At 40.0% G+C, this 10,194-nt stretch overlaps 1 protein-coding gene across 3 annotated transcripts in view; it reads left to right on the forward strand.

Moving 5' to 3' along the window:
* Nucleotides 1–9,259, forward strand: part of SLC6A15 (solute carrier family 6 member 15) — a 58,586-nt gene extending 49,327 nt beyond the window's left edge. For all 3 annotated transcript variants that reach the window (XM_073327615.1, XM_073327614.1, XM_073327616.1), the window contains 3 exons: nt 2,115–2,274; nt 5,506–5,668; nt 6,770–9,259. In XM_073327615.1, coding sequence (XP_073183716.1) covers nt 2,115–2,274; nt 5,506–5,668; nt 6,770–7,141 — 695 coding nt within the window. In that variant the 3' untranslated portion in view covers nt 7,142–9,259. The remainder of the gene's footprint in view (nt 1–2,114; nt 2,275–5,505; nt 5,669–6,769) is intronic.
* The last annotated feature ends 935 nt before the right edge of the window (nt 9,260–10,194 follow it).

A 10,194-nucleotide genomic window follows, 5' to 3' on the forward strand; every position in this document is an offset into this window, starting at 1 on the left:
ATATATATATATATATCGTCTTACTATATGTTCCATTCTGTGCATCCGATGAAGTGGGCTGTAGCCCACAAAATGTTGTGCTCTAATAAATTTGTTAGTCTCTAAGGTGCCACAAGTACTCCTGTTCTTTTTGCGAATACAGACTGACATGGCTGCTACTCTGAAACCTGTCAGTATGCAAGCCACTTAGTTAACAAGTAGTGCTTAAAAGGAAACATGTGCTTCAGTTGTTTGCTGGATCAGGGCCTAACCATTTGCCCAAAGGCTAATCAGCAGATATTCATGAGTGCTGAGCCATTGAGTAGAAATGCTCACCACTTCTGAAAAACAGCCCTTACGTTCTTTTGCTTCTTTAAAACCCTATCAAATAACTCATGTAACATTAACATAGTTTGAAAATTAGCTAACTCTGAATGCGTATATGAATGTCCTGTTGGCACGGAATACAATTTTAACACTTCACAATAAACCTTTGTTATGATTTAGGAATTTAAATAATAAAAAACGAAATAAAGTTCCATGATACTACTTTAATCTAACACTTTTTCTGAGTGCTGTGCATTGGTTTTACCTCCATGATTCCGTTTATGTCAGTTGGACTCAAGGGATTACAATTTAGTGTAATGTTTTCAGAATTGATCTCCAATCTCCAAATTCTACCCTGGATTACGCCCAATACAATGCCAGTTGAATTGCACAGCATAAAAACCAACAGGAGAATTTAGTGTGAAGAGTCATAGATACCCACAAATCTGCAATTTTGATTAAAGTGTTCCTGCATTAGTAACTTGCAGCATTATGGGCCTGATTCAGCAAAGCACTCAAGTATCTTCGAATCTCTGTTGCCTTCATTGAGACTTATCACATGCTTAAATGCTTTGGGGTGTATGTGTTCAGATACATTAGTGCTCTTATCAGAGTCTCTATATACAGATTGTTGCATACTCTGGCTATATACAACATGAAGGCACAGAGGGGAGAGTTAACAATTCAGGGCTAATATAAAGTCTGAGGGTGGGATTTTCAAAAGCACACTGTATGGGTCTAAATCTGTTTCCCTGAAGTCTCTAGGATCACTCCTATTGACTTCAGGGGGAGCAATTAGGCCAGTGCTGAGCACTTTTGAAGATTCCACACTAACTTTCCCGGCTTTTGTCAATTTGTGTTGGGCCCTGAATGCTATGGTTAACATCCATTTTTTAGTTTAATAGATGTTTCTTCTGCAATGCTTTAATTCAAAACTTTTTCTCCAAAAGACATTAATAAAGTAAACAACAGTGGCTACATGATAAAAAAAGAGAAGTTTATTTTTATATGACCATATTTACAAGATTATTGTTCTCTTCCCTTACAGTACTTAAGTCAACACATATATTGGCTGGAGTATAACCAGTGGTCATTATGGAGTACTGTTACACTTTGGGGCCAATCCTAATTTTTTGCAGAATTTGTCTCACTGTATTACTGTTGTAGGGCCCAGTCCTGCTCCCACTGAAGCCAATGGCAGAAATCCCATTGACTTTCATCACTGAATTTCATTGACTTTGGGACGGAGATTTCCAGCTGGACTTTAGAAGAAGAAAAGGTTGTGATGCTCTTGCTTTGAAAGCAAGTAAATGCAGATAGTTCCCATGGCAAGTGAATGCAATCTGAATTGAAGTGGCAGTGAATGATTCTACCTAGTAAACCTATATAGCTGTTGGTTTTGAAAAATCTGGTCTAAAACTTTGACCCACTTAACTTTCGTTGATGGAAAGAGAGAACGAAGCATGCACTGCATTAAATGTTCTGTTTTCCTGGATTCTACTCTTACATTCACTTTAAGTGTCTAATGATAAATAGTTCTTGCTTCAGCAAAGAACTTACTTTGCTGAGTCAGGGCTGCCTTTCATTCTAGTAATTCAAATTGTGACTGTTTGCTGCCTAGGGAACGGCTAAGATTCCTTTTATGGCTTTACTTTGCCAGTGCAAAAGTGGAAAGGAAAGAAGGGAAAACTAGTGTCAACCTAGAGTAAAACAATAATTATTTTGATGTTTGGTAACTCTTTCTTTCTTCCTTTCTTTCTCTGATGCATGATTATGGTTACAATTCTCATTTCTGTCCTTTGTTCCAGTCATCTGCTGTCTGGTAGCATTTTCAATTGGCCTGATCTTTGTGCAGCGCTCTGGAAATTATTTTGTCACAATGTTTGATGATTATTCTGCTACTCTGCCTCTGCTTATCGTGGTCATTTTGGAGAATATTGCCATTTCTCAAGTTTATGGGATAGACAAGTAAGTTCAGGAAATGGAGTTGCTCCTTTCTGTGATGGTTAATATGTTGACACTATTCATCGTTATCCTTGTTATTGTTTTAGTTGTATAGGATCAACAGCCCTCTGGATGTGGTAAAGACAGATCCCTGCCCCAAAGAGCGTTCAGATTATCTAGGCAGAATACAAAAGCAGAGAAGGGAAGGGGAATGATGAACTCAAGGGTGAAATCAAGCCTTCATCTTGGGGTTGTTTTTTTCTTGTGTGTGTAGGTACATTATTTTTGGTAGGTTACGGGTATCAGGGTGGGTGAGTCTGTGCTTGTAGGACTCCTGAGTGAAGTGCATTTTTAAGGATGGAGTTGGAGAATATATTGGACCAGGGTAGGAGGGGGGTTCTAAATCTATGGGGGCAGCATGGAAGAAGGCCTGCAAGCATGAGTAGTAGGGGGACACAGAGTGTTGATTAGACCAGTGCAACAGAGGAGAGGAAGTCAGTGGAAAGAGACAAGGTAAGAGAGATGGTCAGGATGAGAAAGGCCTTGAAGTCAAGGAAGAGGAGTATAAATTTGATCTAGACAGAAAGGGGAAGCCAATGGAAGGATTTCAAGAAGAGATAAACATACAGTAGTGGGTGAGGAACAATATATGATTTTTGGCAGATTGAATTATTTTACATAGACTAGAGGGGGCATGAGCAAGTGTCAGGGAAGTCATCAATGAAGAAATTCCAGTAGCTGAGGTGAGAAATAATCAGGCCCTGGACAGTTTTATCAGTGACCTGGGAGAAAACATAAAGTCATCACTGATAAAGTTTGCAGATGACACAAAAATTGGGGGTGTGTAAGTAATGAAGAGGTCACTGGTACAGAGTGATCTGGATTGTTTGGTAAACTGGTCTCAAGCAAACTGTATGTGTTTCAGTACAGTTAAATGTAGAGGTATAAGGAACAAAGAATGTAGGCCATACTTATAGGATGGGGCTCTTTATCCTGGGAGGCAGGAAAAAAGATTTGGGGTTTGTAGTAGATAATCAGCTGAACATAAGCTCCCAATGCAATGTTGTGGCCAAAAGGGTTAACGCAGTCCTTGAATGCATAAACAAGAAAATATCAAGTAGAAGTGGAGAGGTTACTTTACCTCTGTATCTAGCACTGGTGCAACTGCTGCTGGAATACTGTGTCCAGTTCTGGTGTACACAATTCAAGAAGTAGGTTGATAAATTGGAGAAGATTCAGAGAAGAGCTACAAGAATGATGAAAGTGAAAAATATTATAGTGCCTTATACTGACAGACTCAAGGAGTTGAATCTATTTAGCTCAGCAAAAAGAAGGTGAAGGAGTTACTTGACTACAGGCTGTAGGTGCCTACATGGGGAACAAATATTTGATAATGGGCTCTTCAGTCTAGCAGAGAAAGGTATAACATGATCCAATGGCTTGAAGTTGAAACTAGACAAATTCAGACTGGAAATGAGATGTAAATTTATAACAGTGAGAGTAATTAACCACTGGAACAATTTACCAAGGGTCATGGTAGATTCTCCATCACTGGCAATTTTTAAATCAAGATTGGATGTTTCTCTAAAAGTTGTTCTCTCAGTCAAAGGTCAGGACCATACTGTAGTAGATGCTGGACAAACACAGTACAAAAAGGCAGTGCCTGCCCCATGGAGCTAATAATCTAAGTGTAAGAAAAGAGACAACAGGTGGGTACAGATCAACAGGGGAAAGCAAGGAAACATGAGACAATATTGATCAGCCTGGTAGACAGCGGTCTCAGCACAGCACCTAACCCTCAAGTTTTCTGTAGGCATCACAGCAAAGGAAAGTTTGAGGGAGGTGACCTTGTGGATGTTTATGTGGAGCTCCTCCCAAGCGTGAGGAGCAGCATAGGAGAACATAAGAAAGTGTGATGGAGAAACTAAGAAAGTGGGTGATGAAGGCTGTCACCATTGGCAGATCAGAGGCAGGAGATGGCATCTTGATAGTATATGAGAGACGATAGGTAGTGTGGCGATTGGACATGAAAAATCTTAAAAGTGAAGACAAGTAGCTTATGTTTGCTGTGGTGAAGAAAGGGAGCTATATACCAAGGGTTAAAGCCATTTTTGAAATCAGTTATTTTCACTGGTTTTAACTATGTGCCTATCTCTGTCCTTTGCTCACAATGAAGTATGTTCTCAGTGGTATGTTTCCAGGAATTAGATGAGATTTTATGTCATAGTAACCTTGCATGGGACGTTTCTTTCACAACGTTAATTACAGTAGAAACGTTTTGTTACAGTAACATTCAAATAGGGAAATGAAACAGCAAAGGAGTTAAGATGCCATCAGAGTTTGCTGACAAAACCCAAAAGGAACCAGTTCTAAGTTAACACTCTCATTTTCTGCTGGCATTGGAGTATGTGTACTTTTTCATCAGAAAGTCCTAAAACTGTAGGCTTGGTTCAAAACATATGTTGCACTACTAAGGCACAGTGGCAGAATCAAGACCTCACACAGTCAGTCAACAACTGATAAGGTGCAAAACGGTAGCTTGTTGATAATGTAATTTATCATAATATATAGCACACTTGAATTCAAATTAGTTTTGTGACACCTATTTTGTCCTTTCTGGTGTCCTACTTGTATGTGAATTCAAAAGCAATGGCACATTCCTAAATAGATATCCCAGCACAAATATAAACACTTCAGTAGGTTTTGAGTTGGTTCAGGGTAATATTTCTTTTTACACGTATACTGGTTTGGGGTAGCATATTTGAACTAGCACACAGCTGCAAGAATGGGTTGGAAAAGCTCATAACAGTGTGTGTGTGTGGGGGGGGTTCTAATGTGTCACACCTACACAACAGTGTTAAATCTTTCTGAGCTGAACACTGTGGTCTTTCACAATGATTCATCAACATTCAAAATATGTTTCTTACTTATTTGAAGGTAATCTAATCTATATTTGTGACACACCAGGGACTAACCATTGGTCTAACATTGTTTAGGGATCACACTCATTTCTGCTTGAGACTTAATCAGGATTCAAATCTAAGTTTTCTAGCACTCTGAGTGAACTTGATCTGAGCTGATTCAACTCATTATTAATATAGGTACTATTTGTAAATCCATACAATTGATCTAAATGCAGATATTTCTATGTGTACTCTTTATTGGTGTGCCGATTGTTGCAAATTAGCTGATATGTCTGAACTACAGACACTCAAAACCTCAATTTCTGAACTAATAATGTGCATTTCCCCCCAGATTTATGGAGGACCTAAAGGATATGCTTGGTTTTTCTCCAAACCAATATTATTACTACATGTGGAAGTACATTTCTCCTGTAGTGTTGTTATTTTTGCTGGTAGGTAGTATTGTCCAAATGGGATTAAGTCCTCCTGGTTACAATGCATGGATTGAAGAAAAGGTAAGTAATAACATATACCATTGCCAGAATAATGTAACTTTTATTTAAAGTACTTTTGCTAGCCTGGGAAAAGACACTTTGTAATTCATATAGTTCATTACAAAGGTAAACCTGGCCACTTTTGTTTCTAGTTATACTAATACAAAAACATCATTACCTTTAATATAGCATTAGTTCTTTCATTTCCAAAAAAGGTAGTCACTGGATGACAATGGCATTTGTTTGTTTGAATTAAAGCAGAATACATGGTGGTGGTACTGAGCGAGCATCAATTGTTTCACCACTTTGTTGTCATCAGCTATCATATAACTCAATATTCAGATTAGGCATTTCATGGCCACTCCCCTTGGAAGCTGGTACAGCATATCAGTGAACAGCTACTTTATAGAACAATCTGTGATTGTCCAGTATAGTGGGATAAGGACACTCAGTTTTTGGGAAATCTAGCTATATTGTTTTTCAGTGAAGAATTGGTAATGTTCTGTTTTCTAGTTTTTTTGCAACATTAGCACTACTCTTAGTGCTTATTTCATCTCACTTAGCAACACCAAATCTGGGGTTGACTGCTAATCAAAATTTGGGGGAAGTTAATGTGTGATATCAATAGGAGTTTAGCCTGGGTTAGGACTGCAAGCATAGGCGCTGACTCCGTCGGTGCTCTAGGGCTGGAGCACCCACTGGGAAAAATTAGTGGGTACTCTGCACCCACCGGCAGCCAAGCTCCCCTCACCTCCCATCCCCCCAAGCACGCCGCATCCCTCCTCCTCCGCCTACTTCCCAGCTTTTCCTTTCCAGCTGCCGCCAAACAGCTATTTCGCAGCGTTAGCACACTCTGGAAGGGAGGGGGAGGAGTGGGAATGTGGCGCTCTCAGGGGAGGCGGGACAGAGGCAGTGCCAAGGAGGGGATTTGGGTAAGGAGTTGAAATATTGGCAGGGAGGGGCAGAGTTGGGACGGGAACTTTGAAGAAGGGGTTGGAATGGGAGCGGGGCAGGAGGGGGTCAAGCACCCAAGGGAAAGAGAGGAAGTCGGCACCTATGATTGCAAGCTTTGTCTCTTATTAAGTAACAATGTATTAATTGTGTTTCTCTTGGCCCGCATAGGCTACCGCGGAGTTCCTGAGCTATCCACCATGGGGAATGATTATCTGTATATCTCTGATGATATTGGCCATACTTCCTGTCCCTATAGTCTTCATAGTCCGCCGCTGCAACCTTATTGATGATAGCTCTGGTAGTTTGGCTGCTGTATCCTACAAAAGAGGACGGATAATAAAGGAGCCTGTTAATCTAGAGGGAGATGATGCAAGTCTGATTCATGGGAAGATTCCAAGTGAGCTGCCATCTCCAAATTTTGGTAAAAACATATACCGGAAACAGACTGGATCCCCAACTCTGGATACTGCTCCCAATGGACGCTATGGTATTGGCTATCTAATGGCAGATATGCCAGATATGCCCGAGTCTGACTTGTAGCTAGAGAACAAAATTACTTTTTTTGTTGTTTATACTGTATCACTGAACGTTAGCTCTCTAAGAGAAGTTGTCCGCTTCACTTACTAGAATGTGATCTCAGGTGCCCCCTAGCTACAGTCTTTAAAATATCATGACGGTACATATAGTGTAAAAATTCCCTTTGGATTGATCTTCTGGTTTTATATTGCATTAGAACATAAGAAAAGTCATATTGGGTCAGACCAAAAGCCCATCCAGCCCACTATCATGTCCTCTGACAGTGACCATTTCCAGGTGCTTCAGAGGGAATGAACAGAACAGGCAATCATCAAGCGATCCATCCCCAGTTACCCAACCCCAGCCTCCGGCAAACAGCTGCCAGGGACACCATCTCTGCCTATCCTGGCTAATAGCCATTGATGGACCTATCCTCCATGAAGTTATCTAGTTCTTTTTTGAACCCTGTTATGGTCTTGGCCTTCACAAAATCCTCTGGCAAAGATTTCCACAGATTGACTGTGCATTGTGTGAAGAAATACTTCCTTTTGTTTCTTTTAAACATGCTGCCTATTAATTTCATTTGATGACCCCTAGTTCTTGTGTTATGGGAAGGAGTAAATAACACCTCTGTATTTACTTTCTCCACACCAGTCATGACTTTATAGACATCTATCATATCCCCCCTTAGTCGTCTCTTTTCCAAGATGAAAAGTCCCAGTCTTATTAATCTCACCTCATATGGAAGCTGTTCCATGCCCGTAATCATTTTTGTTGCCCTTCTGTGAACCTTTTCCAAATCCAATATATTGTGTTTTTAGATGGGGCGACCACATCTGCATGCAGTATTCAAGATGTGGGCATACCATGGATTTATATAGAGTCAATATGATATTTTATGTCTTATTATCTATCCCTTTCTTAATGATTCCCAGTATTCTGTTCACTTTTTTGACTGCTGCTGCACATTGGGTGGATTTTTCAGAGAACTATCCGCAGTGACTCCAAGATCTCTTTCTTGAGTGATAACAGCTAATTTAGACCCTATCATGTTGTATGTATAGCTGGGATTATGTTTTCCAATGTGCATTGCTTTGCATTTATTCTCATAGAATTTCATCTGCCATTTTGTTGCCCCGTCACCCAGGTTTGTGAGATCCCTTTTGTAACTCTTTGCAGTCTGCTTTGGACTTGACTAGCTTGAGTGTTGAAGGGAAAACACACCACACAAAAAAAATCAGTGATGGCTTAGGTCTGTCAAGATAGCCAAGATTTTTTTTTTTTAATTTAATTTGAAAGCTTTCTGTCTATAAAGTACAGGTGTTACCTCAGTTTGCAGCAATTTCTCAAATTATGTAATATTTCTGACTTGATTTAACTGAAAATCCCTTTTTTGATGTCAGGGTAACTCCCCAGTATTAGAAGTGAGCTACAAAGTAATTCACCAAACCCATATTTCTGCACACATTTGTATATACATTATGTAGATACGCTGTACTTATTTTGTTAGCACTGATAATTACTTAGGCTATTAGCTGAGTACAAAATCTTGCAAACTATTTTCTTATGTAACAGCTGTATAGAAAAATAGTATTAGTAAACCAAGGAGGAGGCTTCTAATGGGAATACGAGTCCCCAGTTCACTGAGGACTGCTTAAGCTGTGGCTGTATATTTTATGTAAAATATTTTCTTTTTCAGTGTGAAAATGATGTAAGAGTGAGTCACTCCAAGACTCTTAATGATTGTGCAGATTCTGCATTTTTTCTATGCTGTGTGCCTAAAAACCTTCTTGATATTTATTGTGGTTACAAGATTACATATATATTATATTTATATAATATACTTGTAATGTAAATATGTATATTAATACTGTATGTAATGGTTTCAAAACTTGAAGCAAGATGGCTTTTTTAATTAGTCTCTTTCTGTTTTGCTTCTGGTTTATGCAAAAATAAATCCTTGGTTTTTTTAGTGAATAATTGTTAAGAACTGTATTGCATTACATTTTAACCTATGAATAAAGAGAGTGAAAAAAGACGTTTATTTGTTTTTATAGTGTAACCCTCCTGCTTATCAGCTGGGCTAGCTGAAAGAACAGTGTTCACAAACTGGAGAGAGGTGCTCAAAGCCTGTAAAAGCAAAAATATATTTAACTGGGAGGTCATGTTTTCATTAAATTACTGCATCAGGAATAAGGATTTTTTGTTATTACTACAATAATTTATGTAGCTCTGTAAATTTACATAGCATTTTACAAATCCAGACATATTATATGCCCTGAGGAGCTTATAAACTATAGACTCAATTCTGCTTTTGCCACAAGTCCTGAGCAAAGAGTAAAGAATGGCTATGTTGCCACAGGGGCAGAACAAGGAACCAGATTGTGTCTCTGGGAGGGGAATGCAAGGAAGTTGGAGCCACTCTCTGGTACCTTATTCTCCTTCCACCCCCCTTCCTCTGGGATTGACTTGCACCTATCCTCATCCTATCCCTGACTGTCCCTCTTCATGTCTACATAGGAGAGAAAGCTGTGAAAGCTGCTTTGTTTCTCTGCGGCTACCTGTGCTTCTGGTAGCCCACATAGGTAAGCCCTATGTTTGCTTATGTCTTTGCATAGGTGTATAAGGTGGCTCAAAATTGTGTGTGATTCAGAATAAAATACTTGCATGTGAAAATAAAGGTCCAGAGCAGGGATCGGCAACCTTTGGCCCACGGCCTGCCAGGGTAAGCCCTCTGGTGGACAGGGCCGGTTTGTTTACCTGCCGCATCTGCAGGTTCTGCCGATCGCAGCTCCCACTGGCTGTAATTCGCTGCTCCAGGCCAATGGGGGCTGCAGGAAGCGGTGGCCAGCACATCCCTCAGCCTGCGCCGCTTCCCGCAGCCCCCATTGGCCTCGAGGGGCAAACCATAGCCAGTGGGAGCTGTGTCACTGTGCCTTCATGGGTCACAACTCAGAATACCAAATTCAGAACAAACTGCTGAGAAATTGGGCAGACACACCCCAAAACTGGTGGTTATTCTCCCATAGGATATACCAAACTAAGTAAACTGGTTTCACCACACTGGCTAATAAGAA

The sequence above is a fragment of the Lepidochelys kempii genome, chromosome 1 (assembly GCF_965140265.1).
Source record: "Lepidochelys kempii isolate rLepKem1 chromosome 1, rLepKem1.hap2, whole genome shotgun sequence".
NCBI lineage: Eukaryota > Metazoa > Chordata > Testudines > Cheloniidae > Lepidochelys > Lepidochelys kempii.